The 24,819-nt window shown below is 55.3% G+C and overlaps 7 protein-coding genes across 7 annotated transcripts; 5 read left to right on the top strand and 2 right to left on the bottom strand.

Annotated features, from left to right (window-relative positions):
• Positions 1 to 826: 826 nt before the first annotated feature.
• Positions 827 to 1,816, top strand: IWZ02DRAFT_434085 (uncharacterized protein; the record flags this gene model as incomplete). The annotated part of the gene is made up of 1 exon (XM_066766338.1): positions 827 to 1,816. The coding sequence occupies one exon, from the start codon at positions 827 to 829 to the stop codon at positions 1,814 to 1,816; it is 990 nt and encodes a 329-aa protein (XP_066621779.1).
• A 577-nt stretch (positions 1,817 to 2,393) lies between these two features.
• On the bottom strand, positions 2,394 to 6,814 carry IWZ02DRAFT_491509 (putative inositol hexakisphosphate and diphosphoinositol-pentakisphosphate kinase; the record flags this gene model as incomplete). The annotated part of the gene is made up of 4 exons (XM_066769749.1): positions 2,394 to 2,610; positions 2,712 to 2,816; positions 2,870 to 6,554; positions 6,604 to 6,814. 4 exons carry the CDS (start codon positions 6,812 to 6,814, stop codon positions 2,394 to 2,396), a joined length of 4,218 nt encoding a protein of 1,405 aa, XP_066621778.1.
• Positions 6,815 to 7,285: 471 nt separating this feature from the next.
• Positions 7,286 to 11,086, top strand: IWZ02DRAFT_475861 (WD-repeat protein-like protein). The gene is made up of 3 exons (XM_066769020.1): positions 7,286 to 7,833; positions 7,886 to 9,706; positions 9,758 to 11,086. Exons 1-3 carry the CDS (start codon positions 7,702 to 7,704, stop codon positions 10,955 to 10,957), a joined length of 3,153 nt encoding a protein of 1,050 aa, XP_066621777.1. The 5' UTR covers positions 7,286 to 7,701; the 3' UTR covers positions 10,958 to 11,086.
• A 22-nt stretch (positions 11,087 to 11,108) lies between these two features.
• On the top strand, positions 11,109 to 13,640 carry IWZ02DRAFT_296925 (regulator of chromosome condensation 1/beta-lactamase-inhibitor protein II). The gene is made up of 2 exons (XM_066763872.1): positions 11,109 to 11,800; positions 11,860 to 13,640. The coding sequence occupies exons 1-2, from the start codon at positions 11,545 to 11,547 to the stop codon at positions 13,395 to 13,397; spliced, it is 1,794 nt and encodes a 597-aa protein (XP_066621776.1). The 5' UTR covers positions 11,109 to 11,544; the 3' UTR covers positions 13,398 to 13,640.
• A 986-nt stretch (positions 13,641 to 14,626) lies between these two features.
• IWZ02DRAFT_380143 (glycine dehydrogenase-like protein) lies at positions 14,627 to 17,899 on the top strand (the record flags this gene model as incomplete). Its single annotated transcript, XM_066765089.1, has 2 exons — positions 14,627 to 17,744; positions 17,808 to 17,899. The coding sequence occupies 2 exons, from the start codon at positions 14,627 to 14,629 to the stop codon at positions 17,897 to 17,899; spliced, it is 3,210 nt and encodes a 1,069-aa protein (XP_066621775.1).
• A 3,101-nt stretch (positions 17,900 to 21,000) lies between these two features.
• Positions 21,001 to 22,520, bottom strand: IWZ02DRAFT_296976 (uncharacterized protein). Its single transcript, XM_066763873.1, has 5 exons — positions 21,941 to 22,520; positions 21,735 to 21,867; positions 21,495 to 21,631; positions 21,251 to 21,376; positions 21,001 to 21,126 (listed from the first exon to the last, which is right to left on the bottom strand). The coding sequence occupies exons 1-5, from the start codon at positions 22,369 to 22,371 to the stop codon at positions 21,102 to 21,104; spliced, it is 852 nt and encodes a 283-aa protein (XP_066621774.1). The 5' UTR covers positions 22,372 to 22,520; the 3' UTR covers positions 21,001 to 21,101.
• Positions 22,521 to 22,523: 3 nt separating this feature from the next.
• On the top strand, positions 22,524 to 23,511 carry IWZ02DRAFT_296895 (uncharacterized protein). Its single transcript, XM_066763870.1, has one exon. It carries the CDS (start codon positions 22,653 to 22,655, stop codon positions 23,259 to 23,261), a length of 609 nt encoding a protein of 202 aa, XP_066621773.1. The 5' UTR covers positions 22,524 to 22,652; the 3' UTR covers positions 23,262 to 23,511.
• Positions 23,512 to 24,819: the final 1,308 nt, after the last annotated feature.

Below are 24,819 nucleotides of genomic sequence, written 5' to 3'. Positions count from 1 at the left end.
TTGCCCTTGTGTGCCTGTTCGTCATGAACGAGCTCAGGTATTGGGCCTAAACTTTGCGTCCATTTTCGGCCTTTGCAGTCTCGTTGTGTGCCTTCCAAGAAGCACTAGCGGTTTTCACGATCTCAATCTCTCGATCGCAGCAGGTGCGATTTTCAAAGTGCAGATGGACTGCTGTTTCCGTTTCCGATCTACCTAACGACTCGAGAAGCTGGACAGGAATATCCCCAGTGTCAACAACCGCTTCAATTTGACCAGCATTACAAAACATCGTCATTCTTTATCGTTTGCTATGAGTCCACGGACTTGATCATAATGAGTTCCGAACAAGTCTCTACTATCTGCGAAAGCATCGCAGCCTATCAACATGTGAAGCAGTATAGGCCGCCCATTTCGACGCAAGCTCTGTCCAATAGCCCTTTAGGAAAGCTTCCAAACGAACTCATTTTTATCATTCTGGAATATGTCAGACAGGGAGCCGACTGGCACGAGGATATGCAGTGTCTTCTCACATGCAGACACTTTATGGTGCTTGGATCCGGCCACTTGAGATTCGGGCGCTACCTGAATCGCAGTGGTTTTCTTTCGTTCACCTGGCGATTCCCTGCCCGTTTTTTACGAGAGCCCTTCGTGTCTGACCATCGGGCCATTTTATCCCAACTGGACGTATCCTCTACCAAATGACAGGAAGACATTGTCGATTCCGCTCGATCTTCAATGGGACCCCAGTGTCCAGTTTCTTCATATTCTTCCACAGCTGACCAACCTGCTCACCTTCTCCCTCAGCATCGAGGCAGTCGAGGACTATCCGGCGAGTAATAGGTTCCTGATGGGAGTGCTCAGCCGACTGCCACATTCAGTCATCGACCTGGAGCTCGACACAGGATGCAGTCGGCGCGTACCACGCGGAACAACCGAGTTCCATCTCTGCAAAGCTCTCGGAAAGATCCTGCCTCGTCTGCATTGCCTCAGCCTCCGAACCAAATGGGTCTGCGGCGCACTATTCGGCGTCGATAAGCCAGAAGACGAGTTGCGAGTATGCTTCCCTCTTCTCGAAAGACTCGTCATCGAAATCCCCGACGTACACATGCCATGGCCGGAGCCTTTCTCAGTCGACGACATGGGCTGCGGCGCCATATACAAGACGCGCCGCCCGTACGCCGACATGCCCAAAATGCTCCGCATGAAAAGGCACGGCGCATTCCCCTTTCTCCACATGTGCACCTTCTATTTCCGCAAACGCATGCCTCAACCAAAAGCCGACGGCTTCTCCCCAGTGACGCACAGCTTCCACATGTTCGCCAACATAGTAAACGAGACGTCGCTCATCATCCCCAACCCAACACCGGCCCCGCACAGCGGCAAGCGCGTGCTCCACACCAAAGCTTGGGATTGGACCTACTTCCAGCTGCCCTCCGACCTGCATCGCGTACCCATGTTCGGCTTCTGGATGACGCTCTTCAACGACATGCGCATGCCCGACCGCCTCGGGCTGCACCACCACCACCACCACCACCACCACAGCAAAACGCGCAAGGTGCTGCTGGATAAAATTGCGCCGGAGCTCGTCGACTGGGACCACGACGTCTTGTACGACCCCGACGCGACGAGGCGCTGGCAGCTGTTGAGCAGCGGCAGTCGCGCTTTCAGGGGCGTCTTTGACTGCAATCATGAGTATGGCTTTGTGCCGCCGAAACGCGTTTTGTGGCGCACGCCGGATGGCGTTGCGAGGGCTGTTAAAAAGTCGCGGCTGTTGTTTGACAGGATGATTGGGTGGCCATTGGAGGATGGGGGGGTGGAGCGTGACGGGCGAGGATAAGAAGGCGAGACCGAAAGGGTTCGGTATGATGTGATGGGGATTTGGAAGGGACGTTTTGGAAGGTAGATGCGTTGATGTGAGTAGCAAAAGCGCTCATGCCGCAGATATCCTTCATGCAATCAACGACTTGGTCACTACTTCAACTTGCCTTCGTCTGTGAATCAAGTTTGCGATGAGAGAGAATCGAAAATGAATGCCTGCATCCATGCATGTATAGTACAGCCGCCGACAAGTACACAGAGAGTAAAAACACGACCAGACAGACACTGCGAGACACTACCCAATAATGTACAGCGAGACGAGTATGAATGGACGAACGATGCGCGTGCACAGCCGGCGAACGCGAAACCAAATAATGGACGCCAGTGATTGCTCCCCATCCCCTTTTCTAATTCCTTACCCCACTGGAATGATGTGTATCTCCCTATGTACCTTGAACAGACCAGTGTGTGCAATGAGAACTTACGAAAGAGAGCAAGGAAAAGCGACGAGTGCAATGAGCGAAAAAGCCTTTGGAACTCAACGACGATGCGCAAAAGAGGAATGACGACAACGCCGGCAACATCAGCGCAGGCCATCAAGGCTCCGACTCCGGCTCCTGCAGGCGTTCGAAAGTGACTTCCTCCTCCTCGCCAGGAGCATCCGTGTCACCGCGCGATGCCTCTCCGAGCTTCTCCATCTTCTCCACCTCTTCATCAACGCTGGTGATTTCATCCGACGGTGCATGCTGTCCAAAAGCTTGGGGAACCTTTTCGGACAGGTTGATTGCGATGAAGGATTTGGGGAGTTTGACGCTGCGAGAGGCACAGTCAGTTGCGATCAAAGAGACATGAGGAAGCAGTGCGGGCGACATGCATTAAGGGAAATGAGGAAAGTGAAGCGGGAAAATCCGTACCTGTGAAATTTGGCGCGAAGCGTGCCAATGACATCCTTCCAATCGTGGTGCGAGGTGAGGGAGCGGCGCTGGGCGATGCCGATGCAGTGTTTGCTGTCGAGTTGGCTGCACAGGGTCAGTCTTATTTTCTCCAACAAGTAGGAATTGGGAGAACTTACATGTCGAGCGGGTCAAAAGTGTGGCAGCCGGGCGAAAGGCTGATCCTGATCGAGTAGTTGAACGACGAGGGTTCGTCCTCGGCTGTCGGGTTCTGTGACTCAAACAGCTCGAAGCAAATCTGCGACAGGTAGTCAAGCTCCGGGATGGCGTTGCGCTTGATCTTGGTTTGGATGCCACCTTCGAGAATGCAATTAAGCAAGGTGTAGATGTGCGACTCCTTGGTGAAGTAGAAAAAGGCCTTTGCTTCCTCTGATGCCTGCACTTCCTCGAGGTCCTTGACGATCTCCTTCAGCAAAGGCAGCGAAGTCAATAGGCCGATCTCCAGCTTCTCAGCGTCCGTTATGCCATATTCCTGAGGACCAATGTAATCGAAGAGGACTTTGCAAAGCTTGTAGAGCTCACGCAATCGCTCCAAACGAGCATCCGTCTTTGCTTTCGACGGTCCATTGCCAACACCTTCAAAGAGGTTAAAGTACGACTCTGGGGCCGGACTGGCTTCCTTGATCCTGACTGGAGGAACCGCCTCGGACCGCCTCCTGAAGCCAATACGGTGCGAAATGCTACCCTTGTCATAATTGTGTTCCTTGCTCTCGTGGACAACCTCAGACGGGCTCGAAGGCTCAGTAGACTTGGCGCTGCTCGTTGCCGTGTCCTTCCAAGCAGTCTCGTCGAGAGTTTCTTCTTCGAGCATGCTGAAGTCGGGAGTGAAGACCCACTCGAGGAATTGCCGGTTGTGGAGGGCGTCAAATTTCATAGTGTCGTAGAGTTCCGAAATCTTGCTAGGATCAACCTTTTCCTCGTCGCAGAACTCCTTGAAAAGCTTCTCCCAGCGTTCTCTGAACAGCTGGGGGTCTTCACCGCTGCACCAACGGGCCTGTACAGCACTTGCTACGGTAGGAGTCCCCGCTGAGCTTCCATTGGTGCCATTCGTTCCATCAATCGGCCCCTTCGACACTGCGTTGAGCGAGGAGACGGCATCGCTCCGCAGCTTCATAAAGTTGTGACGCATGACCTCGCGGTGGAACTTCATCAGCTCCACCACACGGCGGACGACGATGAAGGGCTCTGGCATGTTTTCAGGCCAAGCGAATTGAGGCGGAGCCTTGTGCCCCGACCGGAGCAGGATCTTGAGCTTCTTCTTCACCTTGTCCATTTCATCTTTGGCTGCGTTCGAGTCGTCAAGAAGATCTTTCCGCACCGTGATGAAATCTGGTGCAAGCTCTTGATTGAGAAACGTTGTCGCAAATATCTGAGCGCTTGTCGTAGAACGGCGCTCCGAGCTGCTAAAGACTCGCACGTCGTCCAAAGCCTCGCGATTCATCAAGAGCATGTCGTTCCTAATGTTCTCTCCCAAATCATGTGCCTGGTAACGTGCCGAATGGGTAGGCTCTCCACCCCATTTGATAATCAACTGAAGCTTGTCGAGGACCAGATTGTTTTCGGCGGCCGCGATCCTGGACATGGTGACACCGGACAGGGAATCACTCCTCTTTTCCTTCCATTCTTTGAGTTTTTCTGGATCAGTTGGTGGCGGGTTATCTTCCTTCATTTTATCATTGTCGCTCTCTGCTTGGATCTCAGCCAGAAGCTCAGGAGACATCTCTTCCTTCTTTCGCTTGCGAAACATGGGCTTTATTTGAACCTTTGTACCAGGCCAGCCGATGCGCTTGTTCAGCGCGTTCCTCAGGCTCGAAAGTTTTTCGTGGTCTTCTTCACCCTCTTCAAACGCTCGAGAGACAGCGTCTTGAACACTTTGCAGAGCAGCCTCGCCCGTCAGAAGAACTTCCTCCTGGTGGCCTTTCAAAAGCTCGATAAAAGGCTTCGTGTGAAAGCTGTATTTGATCTTTTGCTTTGGGGTCCTGTCCGCGTGGCGAATTACCGAAACCAAGCCTTTGAGCTTCCACTGGGCTTTTGATGCTGGGGCAGGGACAGGAGCCGTCTTTTCCTTCTCGTTGTTGAGTGTCGCTGTTGCTGTAGGCATGGCAGGTGGCGGAAGCATTTCTGGAGCTGCCAGACCTGGAGAGTCAGTCCTGAAGTCAATGATCTTCTCAGCGCTTGGTGAAGATGCTATGGGAGTTGGGGCTGAAGAAAGATCCGGTGATGCCGAAACATGGCCATGCCCATGCTCCCTGTGCTCCCTGTGGTGCACATGGTGAGCGATCCTTGAAACGCTAGGAGACTTGAGAATTGATTTTAGTTGGGCGCGGTGTGCAGACAAGGTGTTCTTGCGCTGCGAAGACTTTTCGGATCCCTGGGGATCTAGCGGCTCGGAAGGTGGCAGCTGGGCTGGCGGTTGCATACCCTCGCGGCGCTGCTTCTCGCGAACAAACATTTGCTTGAGAATGCTCGCACACTTGTCATAGTAGTCGTTGTTGTCCTTGACAAAGCTCCATCCATTCACGTCAATGACGTAGCTCTTATCTCCCGTCCGAAGCAAATCGAAGCCGCAAACGCGCTGCCCGAATCCTTCAGAGATTCTTGATGCAATGGCCGCCTCCTCCTTGGTAAGGCTGGTGACGTATCTGATTTCCTTGCCGTTGGGGTTCCGCTTGACGATGCCATCGACGACAGGTGACTTTCTAGTCTCGGCATGACAAAAGTCTGGCCCGACGGTGTAAGCTTTGACGTCCTCGGCATTTTCCACCCTGAGGAACTGCTCGTAGATATAACTGCTGTGTTGATCGGTGATTGACCTCGGCACGTTGAGGGTCTCGTCCTTTTCAGAGCTCTTGTTGTTGACCTTTCTGAAAAGTCGTCGTCCGCCACCACCGCTGGCCTTGGGAAAGTAAATGTGGATATTGTGGTCTTCTCCGCTGACGGGTTTCTCGACAAAGGGCTTCTTGAGCTTTCGACCGTCGACGCAAATGACGTCATTGTCCTCGAACATCTCGACCTTTTTTGGGGGCGGCAGACCACCACCCGTCCCGTCTTCACGGCCTTCGAGCCTCACACCGGTCTTTTCGTACATGAGGTGGGCCAGCTCGGCGGAGGGAAGACTTGGGCCACCGTCTCGGTTGACTTCGACTCGTCTTGGCGTTGGGACATTTAGCTTGTCGAGGATTCGGAGACAGATGCGGCGGTCCCAGAGCACAGTCTGCATGGGCAAATCGTTGACACAGAAGGGCTTCCTCAGCTTTGCATAAGCTATGGCTTTATCCAGAGGGAAGCCGTCGGAGAAGAAGGAGATGAGGAAATCACAAATGGGCCAATTCTCAACCTCTTCGTCCAGAATGACCTTGTCTCCGAAAATAATGACCTCGAATTCTGCATTTGCAATCAAACGGTTCAGAATGTTCCTGCTCGGCTTGCTCCGAGCCTTGGTGTCCAAGGCACAGACTCCTATGATTCCGATCGGAGGTTTCTTGCCCTCTGTGTCTCTTGCGTCTTTGCCGCCAATGACGCTCCTCTCGCTGGCTGGGCTACCACTACCACCAACGCTTGACCCGTGATGGCTTGCGCGCCTTGTTGAATGGTTATTCCTGCTTCGAGATCGGCGGTGCTGCAGAAGTGGAGTGTGGCCATGGCCGTTCAAGCCTTGCATCGTGGGGGAACCGGGGACGCCGGACGACTCCTTGGGAGACAGCAAGGGTGACTGCGAAAAATTGGCCCCATGGTTCGAAGCGGTGGTGATGGACAGAGCCGAGGTTTGAGTTGTTGTTCCAAGTGACGGGCCGTCAGATTTAGCTACACAAGAGGTCAGCACATGTGGTGTATTTGTCTGCTGGCGACGTACCATCTGGTTCCGAGCCTGCTACCGAACTCGGACCACCAGAGTTTCGGGCGCTGTTGTATATCTGAGAGCCCAGGGAGTACAGAGAAGAAAAGGACATTCTGTTGGACTCTTTGTCTGGGAGAGAAGCCGTGGGAGCAGCATCATCTTCAGTAGCAGAGGTGGCCTGGGGATCAGAGGACTCGACGTCGGGAGAGACTGCGGGTACAGCCATGTCTGAGGCTTTTGAAGGTCTACGGCCCAGGCTTTGCCGGGTGATTGGCTTTGACGTAGGCGGAGGCATAGAGTCTAGGTCGTCTGGTGAGCGGGATGATTGGGCGGGCAGCGAATGTGATGCATTTCGGGGTCTGGTGCTCTCAGCACTAGAGGAGCGGGCCAGGGGATTCATCAGAGGCAAGCCAACGAAGGCGGCAGTAATGAGATGGGAGTGGCTGTCGCGGGGGTGTGAGGGTTGCTTTTTTTTCCAAGCGGAAGGGTGCAATGGCTGCTGCACATGCGGCGCCCGCAGCACGGACGGGACCGAGGAATGAATGGTACCTTGGCCTTGGCGCGCATGACGTCGGGTCTCGCTGGGTAGGTACCTGGTACATGTAGGTGGGTAGGTAGGTAGGTAGGTAGGTAGGTAGGTAGGTAGGTAGGTAGGTAGGTATCTATGTTGGCCTGGTGCTGTGGTGTCTGGTGCCGTTCGACGTTCGCGGGGTCAATCCTGGTGTGCGGACCGCATTCTTTATATCCATCCGTCTGTGTCCAGAATCCATTTATGCGCGCGCGGCGCGGCGAACAACCTCATGACTCTCCCGACCCATGCGCCTCTCGCCCTGGAGCCCGCCGCCCTGGGCCATCCCTATCCAGACGACTACCGTCAATGACCCCCTGTGCCACCTCAGCCTGTCAGCATCCTATGTATTCATCCCTCCTTGTCTCACTCACGTCGTCGGGAGTGCCGTTCCGCCGCGTGATGTTGAATCATCTCCATCCGTCTCCGCCCCTGCTGTAGATCCTGGGGCTGCTCAGATAAGATAAGATCTGGATTTTTTCCACCGGCGCGTCCAGCTCCTCTCATCTCAGTCCTTGTCCGCGCCGAGCACCCCAACATATGCCATGTCTGCCACAACCGCAGCAACCCAAGTCGCCGAGGGACCGGTCGTCAAGCGTCAAAGGCTCAATGCCACCCTCGCGCGTCCAGACGGCGAGGCGCGCAGCCGCAAGTCGAGGCTCTTTGCACCTTATAGAGTATGTCCAACATCAAATCCAAGCTTACCTGACCAGCTACTGATTCTGAAAGACTGTGGGGTTGATTTCACCAACCGACGTCCCATTCACATCCGTTCCGCTGGGAAAGACGACCTTTCAAATCACCACCTCCGTCGGACGCAGCCTGCAAACCTTCGATTTGCGCCGTGGCCTGAACCTCGTCTTCATCACCCGCCCACAGACGCCAGAGAACATCACTGCCACCACAGCATGGAAGGACCGCATACTTGCTGCCTGGGGAGGCACGGGCAAGCAAGCACCAAGAGGCGTCTGGATCTTCAAGCGCGGCAAAAAAGTAGGCGAGCTGGAGATGCCCAAGGGCTGCGAGCAGAACATCAAACAGATTCTTGTCTTTGGTACGTGGATAGTAGGCTGTGGTACCACAAGGATCGAGGTCTGGAAGTCGGAGACGCTGGAGCACTACACGACCCTTACTGCTCCCCGCGTTGGCGGCGTCGGAAGCAGACTCACAGGCGGCATTTGCACCATGCCGACCTATCTGAACAAGATTTTGGCTGGCAGAGAAGACGGGAGTGTCGAGATTTGGAACATCAATACCGGCAAGCTGTTGTACACCCTTCTGCCCGCTGCTGCAGAGTACGGCGCAGTCACGGCACTCGAACCGACACCTGCTCTATCGATGATTGCCATTGCATACCGCAACGGTCCCGTCGTCATTCATGACATTCGAGCCGATAAGAAGATCTTGAGCGTCAACACTGGAGCCTCCAAAAAGTTCCCTGTAAATTCCATTTCGTTCCGGACCGACGGACTCGGCGCTGGAGATGACGGGCGCGCGGACGGCGTCATGGCGACAGCTTCCAAGGATACGGGTGACGTTACCTTTTGGGACCTCAACGGTGGCGGTAGGAAGATGGGTGTGCTGCGAGGCGCTCACGCTCCGCCCTCTGCTGAGGCTGAGGGTGTCGCTGGCGGCATTAGCAAGGTTGAATTCCTTGCCGGACAAGCGGTGATTGTCACTAGCGGGCTTGACAACTCCCTGAGAACGTGGATATTCGATCAAACGCCCTTTTCTCCGGTGCCCCGCATCTTGCATTCTCGTAGCGGTCATGCCGCGCCGGTTTCTTCGCTGGAATTTCTTCCTTCGGACGCAGATGGAGCTGATGCTGGCGGCAAATGGTTGTTAAGTGCAAGCAGAGATCGGACACTCTGGGGTTGGAGTTTGCGCCGTGATGGGCAGAGCTCTGAGCTCAGTCAAGGAAACATTCGCAAAAAGGCTAAGAAAATGGGCATCCTCAGCGAAGGCCTTGCCTCCATTGACAGCAGCTTGTCGATTGAAGATTTGAGGGCACCCAAAATCACGCACATGGCGTGTTCTCTCAACAGAGATGGAGGTATGGGTGCTGCGCCTGGTGTGAATACTGTCTGGACCAATCCTGGTAAGGGTAAAGGTTCTGGTACCGATTCGACTTCTCTCACCGGATGGGAGAGTGTTGTCACGGCCCATGAAGGCAGCAACACGGCGAGGACATGGTTCTGGGGGAGGAAAAAGGCTGGACGCTGGGCTTTTGCCACCGGAGACTCTACCACAGTTCGAAGCGTGGCCGTCTCGCCATGCGGAACCTTTGCCGTCGTCGGATCCGAGGGTGGTGGTATTGACACCTTCAACCTCCAGTCTGGTATCCATCGGCAAAGGTTCCCTGCGCGCCTGACCAAGGAGCAAGCGGCACGACTCAGGCTCCAGCAGCTTGAGCAAGAAGGTCAGGAAACAGAGAGTAAACCCAAAAAGTTTGCAAGGGGCCAGGGCAAGCATACAAAAGCAGTCACCGGCCTGGTTGTCGACAACTTGAACCGCACTCTGATCAGTTGCGGCGACGACGGCAAAGTCAAGGCAAGTCTTGAATCGATATCAGAGTGAATTATCAACTGACCTTTTGTACAGTTCTGGGACTTCTCCAGCGGGCTCCTTTTGCATGAGATCGATTGGTATCCAATGGTTTCAATCAATAATCTGCGTTTCCATCGACCCAGCGATCTTGTCGCCTTGAGCTGCTCGGATTCCTCCATCCGCATCATCGACATTCAGACCAAGAAGCTTGTCAGAGAGCTATTTGGCTGCCAGGGCCAGATCACAGATTTTACCTTCTCCAACGATGGCCGTTGGATCATTGCTGCGTCTGCCGACTCTGTCATCCGTGTCTGGGACATTCCTACCGGACACATGATTGATGCGATGAAGCTTCGCAGCCCGTGTCACTCGCTGGCCATGTCTTACACGGGCGAGTATCTGGCTGTTGCACAAGACGACACTGTCGGAGTGCACATTTGGACGAACAAGACACTGTTCACCCATGTCCCGACCCGCCACATATCTGACAAGGACATTGCCGAGGTGGATGCTCCGACGGCGTCTGGAGAGGGCGGAGAAAACCTCGTGTCCGCCGCGTACGACGAGGGCGCCCAAGAAAATGAGCAAGAGGCCGGGGATGTCGGCATTCCATCGGTCGACCAGCTCAGCGAGTCCATCACAACGCTGAGTCTGGTGCCGAAGTCTCGCTGGCAAAACCTGCTGCACCTAGATCTCATTCGTGAGCGCAACAAGCCCAAAGAAGCTCCTAAAGCTCCAGAGAAGGCGCCCTTCTTCCTGCCAAGTCTTCAAACCGGAGCCAACAGCTCGGTGGCGGCGGACGCCATAGCAGGGGCATATCAGAAGGAGACGACGGAGAAGGCAGGGCCACTTTCTAGAATATCTAGGTCTGGCGCATATCAATCCGAATTCAGCAAGCACCTGGCTGAGACGGAAGAGACGGGCAAACACGATGAGCTTCTGTCGTACTTGTCCTCGCTGCCACCTAGCGCGGCGGACTTGGCGATTCGATCGCTGGAAGCACCGCCATCGCACGAGTTCACAACGTTCATCCAGGCTCTCACAGCGCGGTTGAGACAGAAGCGTGATTATGAGCTTGTGCAAGCATGGATGGCGGTCTTTTTGAAGCTACACGGAGAGTCGGCAACGGCCAATGAGGAGGTGGTTGAGGCGCTCAAGGAATGGAGAGAAGAGGCAGGAAAGGAGAGACAGAGGCTCGGTCGGCTCGGTGGGTACTGTGTTGGTGTTGTTGGATTCCTCAGGAGCGCACGATAGGAGACATTAGACTTGTGTAGAAGGGCAGGGATCAGTCTCTACCACTGTGGAAACAGTCAGCACTTTTGTCGTTCATATTTCAACATGAAGCCCTTGACGGCAATGAAATTATATATGGTTGAAATGCTGCCGAATTATTATTTACTTTCACTCGCTGGCGGTTCACCTGGCGGGCCTGCTGGGGGGAGGGCGCTAGGCTGCAAGCGAAGCTAGCGCGTCAGCACATCTCACCACCCTTGCGAAATCAACAAAGCCGCTCCTCTGCTCACTCGCTGCATCTACACCCCCCATCATCCAACTCCCATCGCCGACTTCATCAGCGACTCGACTCCCATCACATCCACCTTCCTCTCAACTCATAATCACCGTCGAAGCTCAGCTTTCCGTTCCGGTTTCGCGACATCGCGTTGGAAAGCGCCTCACAGCTCGAGGGAACGACCTTGCTACCGTCTAACGGCAGCTTTCCGCGCTCGCGTTCGCGCTAGCGGCTACTCCACCTCAGTCCATCCCAGCGACGCGCTTCAGCGAGCTCGCCTCCACCACACACCCTCTCCACACCAAATCTCAACTCTTTCCTCAGATCCAACATGCCTCCCAAGAGGACTGCGGCTACGGCGTCGGCATCGACCGCCAAGAAGGCTGCCCCCAAGGCTACGGCCAACAGGTCGACCACCAAGGCGAAGGCTCCCACCACTAAGAAATCCGCCACCACCAAGACCACCAAGTCGACCACCAAGGCGACCGCCAACAAGGTCGCGAAGCCTGCCGCAAAGGCCCCAGCCAAGGGCAGACGCGCCACGAAGAAGGCCGAGCCCAAGGCAAAGCCTGCGCCTAAGGCTGAAGGTAAGTGACATTCGCTCTCCTGTCACGCCACCTGAAAGCTTTTGCTGACTTAGCAACAGAACCCGTCGTTGAGAATGAAGCCGAAAATGCAAAGGAATCATTTTCGACTGTAAATACGAATCCGGCAACAGACGCCAGCTCTCAGAACGCTGAGTCTCAGCAGACGAACATGACCACGCCCGAGCCAGAGCCCGCGCCGGCCAACACATCCAGGAAGCGCAAGGCCATTGAGACCGTGCCTGAGGTTCCCGTCGCGAAGAAGATCAAGGTCGCGCGTCTCAAGGAGCAGGAAAAGAACATCGCGCCCACCCAGAAGCTGCATGTCTTTGTGTTTGGCGAGGGCAGCTCCGGTGAACTTGGCTTGGGCACTGCGAAGAACGCCGTCGACGTAAAGCGGCCGCGACTCAACCCCCACCTCCAAGCAGACAGCGTTGGCGTCGTTCAGCTTGCCACTGGAGGCATGCACGTTGTCGCCCTCACCCACGACAACAAGATTTTGACATGGGGTGTGAATGACCAAGGCTCGCTCGGTCGCGACACCGCCTGGGAGGGTGGTCTCGTCGACATTGACGACAACAAGAGCGACGACAGCTCAGACTCCGGCTCAGACAGCGGAATGAACCCCCGCGAGGCCACTCCTACCGCCATCCCCGACGACGCATTCCCCTCAGGCACCAAGTTCGTCCAAGTCGCCGCCGCCGACAGCGCCTCTTTTGCGCTCACTGACGATGGGCTCGTGTACGGCTGGGGCACATTCAGAAGCAACGAAGGCATCTTTGGATTCACGAAGACCGTATTTGTCCAACGGACGCCCATGCTCATCGACGGCCTGAAGAAGATCAGGTCCATTTCCTGCGGCGCAAACCACGTCCTTGCCCTTGATTCGAGCGGAAACGTGTTTGCTTGGGGCAGCGGCCAGCAAAACCAGCTGGGACGCCGCGTTGTTGAGCGCACCAAGCACGAAGGCCTCGTCCCACGCGAGTTTGGTCTTCCACGCAAGAGGATTACCCAGGTGGCATGCGGCAGCTACCACTCCTTCGCCCTGGACAAGAGCGGCAATGTCTGGGCTTGGGGTCTGAACAACTTTGGCGAGACCGGCATCCCCGACAACGCCGGAGAGGACGACGCCGTGATTCTCAAGCCGACCAAGGTCGACAGCTTGTCCGGCAGGAATATCTCAATGATTGATGGCGGTGGCCACCACTCGGCTGCTGTAACTGAGGATGGCGACTGTCTGGTCTGGGGTCGCCTGGACGGTAACCAAATGGGCATTGCGATAGACACTCTGAAGGCTTTGCCTGAGGATCAAGTTGTCAAGGACGAACACGGCCGTCCCCGTATCCTGAAGGTTCCTACCGCCCTCTCCAACGTCAAGCCGGCATCCCACATCAGCTGTGGTGCCGACCACAACATTGCCATCACCAAGGAGGGCAAGGCCTACGCCTGGGGCTTCTCGGCCAACTATCAGACTGGCCTTGGAACAGATGACGACGTCGAGGTTGCCACCATGATCGACAACACCGCGGTCCGCGAAAAGAAGCTCAACTGGGCCGGCGCTGGTGGCCAGTACGGCATTCTGACTGCTCCGGCCGAGTAAGCGAACGGCATCACGTCAACAAGCTTCTCGTAAGCTCCCGTTATGCATGGCGTTGAGCGACACGAACACGCTCCGCGCGAACTTTGGCATTCCATTTTTCGGCCTTGCACAGCGGTGGTATTGTTCATGATCCAATACAGATTGTGAAAGCGACAGTCACAGATTTCTCGGTACTGTTTTGGGTGCCTTTGACGCAACGGAGCGGTTATGTTCTGGGGGTACGCATGGCACTGAAGCCATGCTTTCAAAAAGCTCGGCATTGACTAAAAGTTTGAATGCATGTGGTTGCAGCGAGCAAGTTTGAGGAGTTGAGCACAGCGAAAGCGTTCAAGCTGCACAGGAGGAGTTTTCGAGTTTGTATGGTAGAGCATAATACGGCATGGCGCAATGCGGGGAGGACTGATTGTTTTTTGGATTTTGAATCGAGGCGTACAGAACACGGAGACAGTTTCAACGGGTTACGAGATCACATAGACTTGTAAATGATCAAGGGCTTGAACAAAGAATAGTGGACAAATAGTGGTTTGTTTGCGCGGCCAGGGAGTGAAAGTCCAACGCGAAGACATCGAATAAGAGGAGGCGGTGATCATGGTACTCGGCGTCGTCGGCGGGTTTTGTATGCGTACATGGCAACATGTTCGTATCTCCCCGGCGAGGCACCCCGTCACCAAACGAGCACACGGACCGTTTATATAGCCGACCGTGATAGCATTCCCCAAAAGCAATGACTGTCAGAGAGAAAGTACTGACGACGCGCCAATGACGAGCCAAGGCAGGCCGACGGCCGGATGGCGATAAACCCTTGCTAGTATTATTCCATTTGCATGTGTGAGGGTCTTGGGGCTGCGCGCAGCCGACTTCGCCCATCAGTCGGCCTGGGGTCCAAGAGCCGTTTATAACCATGGCATCGCGCCTTGCCTGCTCATGACCAGTGCTGGCTTGACGCCCTTGTCGCCGCAAGAAAAGAACAAGGCCAACTCTGGTCTTGTCCTGTCACGACATCGTCGTCGACCTTCCCACAACGCTTCTCGCCCCCCTCTCAACCTTCTCCCTCCTCCCAGGATCGTGCTGTAAGACCTAGGCGCGCGTCTACGTCACGACCAACCTCCCGGAACACACATTCCAAACACGACTCCAACACGTCTCTTCGTCTGCGCTTTCGAACCTATCCGCTGTTGTTGATTGCCCGATAGGGCTTCAAGTCTGTCCTCGGTGCGACATTTGCCAAAATGCAGTCTCAATGCGCCAAAATAGGTTTCCGAGCATCTCGGCTTAAGCTAGTGCAAGATGCAGCTGTCCGAGGGCCGCGCAGCACGCGTGTCTGGAGCTCTCGAGGCGGACAGTCTCTGGCGTCGCTCCAGGGAGCAAGGGCCTACTCCAATCGAACATATCACTCGAGCACCGTGGCCGACTCGAACGGCAGCAATGTTAAGCGCGCCTCTGCCTTTGCGCCGCTAGACACCTTTGCGCGCCGCCACATTGGACCTTCGAGCAGCGAGACGGAGCAGATGCTCAAGGCCCTCGACCCGCCGGCAAACACGCTCGACGACTTTGTGAAGCAGGTTGTGCCTGCGGACGTTCTTTCCGACCGAAACCTGTCCATTGCAGGACCGGCCGTCAAGGATGGGGACAAGACGACGTCCAGCGACGAGGGATACACTGAAAGCGAGCTGCTCGCGCGCTTGAGGGAGATTGCGAGCCAAAACAGCGTCCACAGAAGCTACATTGGTTGTGGGTATGCGGGCACGCGAGTACCCGAGGTCATTAAGAGAAACATTCTCGAGAACCCGGCCTGGTACACGAGCTACACGCCCTACCAACCGGAGATCAGCCAAGGCAGGCTCGAGTCGCTCTTGAACTATCAGACCATGGTCTCCGACCTCACGGCGCTGCCCGTGTCGAACGCGTCTTTGCTGGACGAGCCTACGGCTGCTGCTGAAGCTATGACCCTGAGCGTAAATGCACTCCCAATCAGCCGCCAAAAGAGACCAAACAAGGTATATTTTGTCGACGAGCACTGCCACCCGCAGACCCTCGCAGTCTTGCGCTCCCGCGCCGAAGGATTCGGCATCACAATTGAGGTTGGCGATGTGCTCAAAGACGGCAGCAAGCGCGTGCAAGAGATTGGACAGGATCTCATTGGCGTGTTGGTTCAATACCCGACCACCGAGGGCGTCATCGAGGACTACCAGGGCCTTTCCGACACGGTCCACAAGCTCGGCGGCACTGTCAGCGTCGCGACGGACTTGCTTGCTCTGACAGTGCTCAAGCCCCCTGGAGAGTTTGGAGCCGATGTTGCGTTTGGAAATGCGCAGCGTTTTGGTGTGCCGTTTGGCTATGGTGGTCCTCACGCTGCCTTTTTCGCGTGCAGTGACAAGCACAAGCGCAAGATTCCGGGTCGTCTTGTCGGTTTGTCCAAGGACAGGCTGGGAAATCCGGCGGTGCGGTTGGCGCTCCAAACCAGAGAGCAGCATATTCGGAGAGAAAAGGCAACCAGCAACATTTGCACGGCGCAGGCCCTGCTTGCCAACATGAGCGCCATGTTTGCCGTATACCACGGTCCCGAAGGCTTGAAGGCCATTGCGAACAAGGTCATGGTAACGGCGGGCGTCGTTCGTGAGGGCCTGGCGCAGCTTGGTTTCGAAACTCGGCAGAAAAGGGGGGATGTCTTGTTTGACACTGTCGTCGTCGACACGGAAGCCAACTCGGACAACATCCTCGCTCAAGCGCTCGAAACGAAACAGATGAACTTGAGAAAGATTGATGACAGTTTCGTCGGCATCAGCGTTGACGAGACCGTTTCGAAAGAGGATGTGGAAGACATTCTGGACGTCTTCCGGTCTTTTGCTGGCATCAACGATATCCCCAACGTCGAAGCGCTCGCCGAAAAGGTGACAAAACGGTCGATTCCTGAAGGCTTCAAGAGGTCGTCATCCTACCTCACCCACCCCGTCTTCAACACGCACCACTCCGAGACGGAGCTCCTTCGCTACATGCACCACCTTCAGTCCAAGGACCTTTCTCTTGTTCATTCCATGATACCCCTCGGCTCTTGCACCATGAAGCTGAATGCTACGACGGAGATGACTCCTATTTCGTGGCCCGAATTTGCTTCTTTGCACCCCTTTGTGCCCAAGGACCAAGCCAAGGGCTACGAGACTTTGATTACGGAATTGGAAAAGGACCTGGCGGAAATCACCGGCTTCTCCGCAGTTTCTCTACAGCCAAACTCTGGCGCTCAGGGCGAGTTTACCGGCCTTCGCGTCATTCGCAAGTTCCACGAGCAGCAGCCGGGAAAGAAGCGCGACATTTGCCTGATTCCCGTCTCCGCGCACGGCACCAACCCTGCCAGTGCTGCCATGGCGGGCATGCGTGTCGTCACTATCAAGTGCGACACAAGCACGGGCAACCTTGACATGGAAGACCTCAAATCCAAGTGCGAAAAACACAGTGACGAACTTGGCGCCATCATGGTCACCTACCCCAGCACATTTGGTGTCTTTGAGCCCAAGATCAAGGAAGTGTGTTCTCTGGTCCACCAGCACGGCGGCCAAGTCTACATGGACGGCGCCAACATGAACGCTCAGATCGGTCTCTGCTCGCCAGGTGAAATCGGCGCCGACGTCTGCCATCTCAACCTGCACAAGACTTTCTGTATCCCTCATGGCGGTGGCGGACCAGGTGTTGGACCCATTGGCGTTGCCAAACACCTCGCGCCCTTCCTGCCCGGCCACCCGCTCGTTCCCACTGGCGGCGAACAAGCAACACACCCAGTCTCGGGAGCTCCTTGGGGCTCCGCATCAATCCTGCCCATCTCCTGGTCATACATCAAGATGATGGGAGCCAGGGGTCTGACGCACGCGACCAAGATGACGCTTCTCAACGCCAATTACATCCTGTCGCGGCTGCGGCCGCACTACCCGATCCTGTACACCAATGAGGCGGGACGGTGCGCGCACGAGTTCATCCTCGACGTGCGGGGCTTCAAGGAGAGCGCGGGTGTCGAGGCCATCGACATTGCCAAGCGCCTGCAGGACTACGGATTCCACGCGCCGACAATGAGCTGGCCCGTTGCCAACACGCTCATGATCGAGCCGACCGAGAGCGAGAGCAAGGAGGAGCTTGACCGCTTCTGTGACGCCCTCATCAGCATCCGCGCCGAGATTGCCAAGGTCGAGAATGGTGAATGGGCCCGTGATGGTAATGTGCTCAAGATGGCGCCGCATACTGTGCGCGACTTGCTGGCGTCCAAGTGGGAGCGCGACTACGAGCGCGAGACGGCTGCTTTCCCGCTGCCCTACCTTAAGGAGAAGAAGTTTTGGCCGAGCGTGGCGAGGTTGGATGATGGTAAGTCTTTTCCCCTTCCTTTCCTCCTTCTCTTTGACAAGATGCTGACGCCCACTTGCACAGCCTACGGCGATGTCAACCTCTTCTGCACGTGTGCCCCCGTCGAGCCCATCAACGACGACGTCACGGGCGTTGCGGCACCGCAGCCGACGTAGAAGGAGAGGAAAGCAGAAAAATTGCTCTTGGATGAGTAAATGTTTGGACTTCAACAACGACAACTTAATCATACCCCGATGATCCGTGATTCAACCACGGGTCGCTTTTCAGCATCGAAAGTGGAAGAGGAATAAGCAAGACACAGAAGGAAAAAAAGCTCTTGTCAAAAAATTACTGATTTGCACGAAGGCATCGGCGTTGCGCACCAGCAGCACCAGCAGCAGCAGCACCGGCAAGGAATACAGAAGGCAAGGAAAGAAAGAGTAGAGCGCCGGAGGTAGATGAGGTAGATGAGACAGACAGGCGGATAGAAGGGCAGTGCCTCAACTCACTGCCTGCTCGCTCGCGACCTATTGCACGCCAAGTTCGTTCATATATCCAACCCCAGATCAAACCCTAGCTACCTACCTACCGACCTACTTGACTCGGCACTCAGCATCCACCCATCGACGTACCTTTCTCGCCTGTCATCAAGAAAACTAATGCAATTCAACATTCTAGAAAGAGAAAGAGAAGGAAACGGTAAAGAACAAACGGCGCTCGCGGCTGGGGTTACTGCGTGCTTGATTTTTGGGGGATTTTGGATCAAGGTCTCTTCGTTCAAGGTCGCGGTTTTGATGAGGTGTTTCTTAATTTTGTCAAATGTTTTGATTCGAATTGTTGGATTGAGTTGGCTGTTGTAATTCCAAGACATCGTCTCCAATCAGCACCACCATCCCTCACTTGTTGCCGCATGCAAAAAAGCGTCCTGTCGTCAACAGTGTCACGACGACGACAAATCCAAGCATGAGAAAACGAACGGTATCTGCATCCATGTTCCATCATCCATCCATCCATCCGTCCGTCCGTCCGTCCGTCCGTCCGTCCGTCCGTCGAATACCGACCGAGGGGATCACAAATTTTTTTCAAATCACGATGGTCAGCCAGCTCCACCTATCCAGATGATGTCCGCTGCCCCCGCACGCCCGCCCTCTCCGCAGTCCAAAGCCCAAGAGAGAGAATCATGGACGCCGTCGGCCATGACCGTCCCAAAAGAGAAGTCATCTGCAGATATCAAGACGCTGCTCATCATCACAAGCTAGAACATGAAACATGGCTCGTCCTCGCTCCCTCGCTCCCTCCCTCCCTGTCTGTTGTCCTCCTGTTGAAACTTTGCGCATGCACTGCTGATCGCCATGAGACGGTGTTTCAGCGTCGCGACTCGTCACGTCATGATGACCAGTCGTGGTGGTGGTGGTGGTGGTGGTGGCTTCCGTTCGTTGCTTGCTTCAATGCTAGCGCTAGGTCCCCTTCAGTTCCTCCCGGTCGTTCTGTTCTCTGCTCCGCTTGGACCTTGGACCTTGGACGTACGCCGCGGCCCGCCACTTGCAAGCGACGCCACAGCTACAGCCGCCACATCATCATCGTCACCAACCAAAGTCAACCGGCATCATCAACGTCAGCGGCCCTTCGCTCGTTCGGGTCCCTGAAGATCACAGCATCCCTCTCATTCATTCATTCATTCATTCATTGACCTTTGCTGCCCTTCTTCGTCCACGGACGGCACCATCCCGTCTCTGTTCGAAACTGGATGCCCTACCTAACTGCCTGACTGCCTGCCTGCCTGCCTGCAAAAAAAAAAAAAAAAAAAAAAGCTTGTAAATTGCACCTTTGCGTCATATGGTTGCCCGCCGCACCACACACACACACACATACATGATGACGATCATCCATCCAACCATGCCGACGATCGACACGACTGATACACCGTCCGCCCACCCACTCGCTCACTCACGCTGCTTGCTCGCTCGCATGCGTACGGTACGGTCCCACTGTGCAACCACCATGTGCCTCTGCCAGCCACGCCGCCGCCGCCGCCGCACGCGAAAACGCGTTGGCTGGCTGGCTCAACTACCCCATCAATCAACCACTAGTCTCACGGATGCAGGAATGCCGCACGTCCTTTGAGGGCAATCAATCAAGCAGTCAAGCAATCAAGCAACCCCACCTCACTCCACCTGTACCACCGCCACCACCATCCTGATCGCGCAGCCTTATCTTTTGGTGGTGGTGGTGGTGGATGGAGATGGAGAGTTTCGTCAAACAATGGCCAGATGATTGCAGGGAGCGAACCGAGACGGTGAGCAAGCTGTGCTGCTGCTGCTGCTGCTGCTGCTGATCCACACCGGTCGTCGTCGTCGTCGTCGTCGTCGTCGTCGTCGTCGTCGTCGTTGGGTCGATTGATTGGGGGGTTTAGCCTGAGCCATGTGCGTCCGTTCGTTCGGCATCTTGTGCCGTGCCCTACCTTGTTGTCGTTGTCGCTGTCGCTGTCGTCATTCGTCGATCCGACAGGGCGTGCCTGTCTCGGCTAAATATGTAGCTAGCGAGCTGGGAAGGGGAGGAGCTGGGTGGTGGAGTTGCGATCAAACACCCTGTTGTTGATTACGATGGGCCCGTCGGTCTGTCCGTCTGTCTGTCTGTCTGGTTGGTGCAGGGTGCGTGTCCAGCAGCTGGTTCGCTGCCTGGCTGTGCAGACGGGAGACCTGGTGGCGAGAAACGTGGGGAAAACGAAGAAGAGCAAGGGTTATGTGCCAAATTGACGGTGAGTTTGCATGTTCGCTAATGGTGGTGTGTTGAGTTGGGTTGGGTGGGTGGCCGCAAGCAAGCCTGCATGCATGTGGTGTCGTCCTTGACGCATACGTCACTCGCTCACGACGCGAGCAATCGCCTGAGCGGGCCGCCGCTGGCGGGCGGAGCGGGGCGCGGGCATTGTGGCATGCCCTGCTCGCTGGGTGGCTGGTGGCCGTGTATTGCTACCTGGTACCTTACGACGGACAACCCGAACGACGACGAGGGGAGAGACCGAGGAAGCGGGGATGGAGAAAGGTACCAGGCAGGTAGGGAAGAGGCAGGCGGGAGATGGTCAACCAACAAGTGGAGCTCGCGACTAACTAAGAGATACCTTGTGTAAGTTCGGCCAAGTCGCTTCGTGACGCCATGGTCGCTTGATCTTGACGACATGGGGAGTTGGCGTTGAGAACACCACGTCAGAGCGGAGCGAGGTAAGAAACCCTAGCTTGGTGGCCTTCCGGTGTATCAGTCCAAGAACAAAACAGCAGCACGTGGGGTACGGCGCGAAGACGACATCTTTGTAGCTGAGGGACATAATGGAGTCGTTCTTCTGTCGTCCAATTTGATCTGACCCATTTCCACGAAGCTAAGCTAAAAGCAGGCACAGTTTCCCGTCCTGGCAAATGACAATCTTGACGTCAGTCAATCTGTTCACTCTCTGTGGGTTGAGTAGGTTGCGTGGAAAAGTGACAGAGCACCAGGATAACATCCATCGTCCCAATTTCATACGTGTAACTCACCATTTGCCCGGTCCCAAAATCTTGAAACCCTCGTATTTTTTCAGCAGTGCCCTGCAGTTCTGATCCGGGCACCTGTTGTGATTCCTCTTCCCGTCGGTGCGCTGGAGGCAGAGGTCTGGACGTTCACTGCAAGTACAAGGTCAGCCAGTCAGCATCTTTCCTTGTCTGCGTCAAGAGACCAATATCTACCCAGAGACTGCGGACAGGGACAGATGATGGAGTACAAGAAAAAAGAGACACGTACGTGATCTTGCCATACCGCACAATATCGACCACGGCGCACAGGTCCCCGCCTTGGATTTCGCCGCAGCACGGTAACAAGTAAGGGTCTTGCGGCGGATCTGGCTGCTCGGCTGGAAAGTATAAGGGCCCTATTTTCGCCTACATGGCACCACGCGCCAGACGTGGGACGTTAGAACTCGCTTGAGGAGGCCGGCGCGCGCATACACGGGAGGTTTGTGTTGTTAAAGTCCATTTTACTCACTGTTGCTGCGAGGCGGAGCAGCTGAAAAAAGACAAGCAGGACCAAAGTCGGATGGAAGGTTGTGGTAGCTGGCCACATTATTGCGATATGCTCGTCGTACGCGTAAGATGCGATGTTCTCAGAGAGACCGAGACTGACTCTGATTAGAGAGAGGAAGATTCGAACACGTCACGATTTTGGACGGTGTCTTTGACAGGAGGACAGACTGACAATCAGCAAAGGCGACAATCCACCAAACAAACAAAGTATCCTGGTAGTAAACTTGGGTTGTTGCTGCTGTTGCTGCTGTTGCTGCTGTTGCTCTTGGCATGTATGCCAGTAAAGTACAGGGAATGGCGTGTTCGTATTTTGACAACAATCTCCCCACGCCAAAGGACGAAAACGAGGTCGAACAGGGTTGGCTCCGCAGCCGCGCAGACGACCTAGGTAAGTAGCTGTATACGAATACCTTGGTACAGTAGAGATCCAGACAATGCTCAGTTGCATCATGCCAAATCCCGAATAAGAAATCGGCGTCAGTCTGCAAAGCATATGCTTTGCATACTGCGGCACCTAGGTTCAGAAGGGAGCGGTTTCTTCCTTGTTCTCCCGAATTGATTGGCCGCCGTCTTTGACAATCGCTTAACGGATTCTCCATACCCTTGCTGGCTCGTGTCTGCCGGTACAGTATTCGTCCGTCGGCAACGGATAGGAGGCAGCGGATGACAGGCGACAAGGCGATACATTGACGGACGGACTATAGCACGTAGACGGCACGGAAACACCGGTCCGCTAGCCCCGTGAGCTCCATCCGTCTCTCCGTCTACCTCGGACCATCCACCCAAACCGCGCAATAATATCCTGTCTACCCAGACCATCTCCGGCCAATGGACGTGTCCGAAATAGGTAGACTGCCTTTCTGACTGGCCGGCCGGCAGCATGCAATTCCAGATCAAGACGAAAGCAAGCGACAAGCTGAAGCCGCCACACCGCAGCGGAGGTAAGTCGATTTTAGGAAAGCACCGCCGTGCGTATGGCTGTTTGGCGTGGATAGGCTGGGCGTCGCCAAACGCAACAGAAACGAGTTTAAGGTTTGGATCAAGGGTAAAGCTTATCGTTGTGCGCCAAATGGGGCAAGAGAAGCGGATTGGAAACGTGGGCAGTAGAGGAGACAGATGCCGAATGATGTGTTGGGTCTTTGATGCTCCTCCTTTTTCTTTGGGTCTTAATGCTGATTGTGGGTGTGTGAGCGCTTGTACTTTGGACTTGGTCGTCGTTGTTGTTGGGGTTGCGTCGAAGCCTATCTATCGACGACGAAAAAGGAAAAAGCTTGAGAAAGGGAAGACACGCCACATGTGCAGCAACCCTCGGCCTAGCCCAAATTCAATCCATCAAACGGACTGCAAACAGACGGTGTGGCGTCTGCTTTCTAAGCATGTTTGCTTCAGCCGGGGTGACTACGAGGGCGAGAGAGAGAGAGAGAGAGAGATGAGAAACGGATCTCGGCGAGTCGGCAAATACAAAAATGTCCGAGCTGCTAAGGTTTAAGAGAAATGGGAAAGTAATTCGTTGCTAGAAGCAAAGCATATATCAAACAAGCTTTGCAGGCGATATCGTTGCTCATTTTGGAGTGAAGGTCTAGATTTCCTCTTCAGGAACATGATCAGCGGCAATGGAAAAGCGATTAAGGTGGAGCATGGTGGTTTTGGACCAACGTTTCTTTGGTCGATCAGGTCAAGTTTTCCTTCCCTGGTTACCTATCCTATTTCCTGTTACCAATAGGTTGTAGGTATGCTGGTCAGCTGGTAATCAGACACGGCCGTTCGACGGACGGACGACGGCTCGACAAACCACGATACAGACAACCTACCAAACCCGAGCCTCACGATAGCCATCAGTATGCCGTCCACCACAGTCAAAATAGCACCGCATGGCCAGGAAAACAGCCGCCGTTAGAGGTCTGAAGCTCCGCTGCCCGCCAGCCAACGCCACCACTTGACGATCGCACTGCCATGACATCAACGGCACCGCATTCCATTGCGGGCAGCGAAGTATTCTTTAGTGCCACGGCGACGGCGTCCCTGTTTCGCTGCCCCACTGCCGCCGCCGACGACGACGACAACGAAGAAGCACCATGGGGCGGCGGGCTGCCAACTTACCGAAGAGACGATGCGACGCACTCACGCACGCACGCATCGCACATGCAAGTGTGGAAGATACGGGCGGGAGGGCGGGCGACGCACTAACCTGACTGACCTTCTCGATCTACCTACCCACGCACCAAGCGGAGTCAAAAATAGAAAAGAATGCAAGTTAGAGGGGGGGGAAAGGACAGGTGAGAGATGATCCAAGACAAGACAAGGAGGGCATGGACGTTGGGGAAAAAGTGGCGGGAGGCCTGTCATGTCGTTGTCTGCTGCTTGATTGTTCGCGCCCCATTGACTGGTCCAAAAACCCGCTGCAGCGCGCCTTGGACATTTCTTGCATTGCATTGCATTGCATGACATCAATCGCGTTGTTAGAATGTCCAAGGAGGGTGGGAGAATGGGAGGGAGCGGACGCGCGCATGCATGTGCGCATGCCTGATGCAGGGCAGTGAAGGAAGGAGCAGAGCAGAACAACGCACGCATTGCAAGACCAAAGGCATTGATTTGCCTTCTGGCGCTTGGTACTCCTGTCCATGGCGAGAGTGCGTATGTATGAGTGCCGCGCATTCTCCTGCGCGGCGTTCGAAGACACAAGGACGGTAGCAAACGACGGACGCCCTTGACGGCGCCGGGCAGAGAAGATGGACAAGCTGATGAAGACGTCCGGTGTCGTGGTGGTGGTGGCGGTGCAGCAGCGGCAGTTTGCTGCGTTGGCTGACTGACGGGCAGCAAGTGTGTATTGGAGAGACCAAGGAACAGGAAAGAGCGTGAGGTAGAGTGGACGTGGCGTTGAGCTTATCCGTCCGCAAACGGTACCAGAAAGAGAGAGGCCAGGGCAGGGCAGGGCAGGGCAGGGCAGTCAAGGCGGACAGGCGTGCCAGTGGCCACGTAACCAGCCAGCCAGCCAGCCAGACTAGAACCAAGGCCCAAGGCGATATCCAAGGCGAATGCCGGAGGCT

This window comes from Phyllosticta citriasiana (assembly GCF_038021145.1).
Source record: "Phyllosticta citriasiana strain CBS 120426 chromosome Unknown IWZ02scaffold_8, whole genome shotgun sequence".
Lineage (NCBI taxonomy): Eukaryota > Fungi > Ascomycota > Dothideomycetes > Botryosphaeriales > Phyllostictaceae > Phyllosticta > Phyllosticta citriasiana.
Note: the sequence above shows the minus strand (reverse complement) of the source record. Positions and strands in the feature narration are given on the sequence as shown.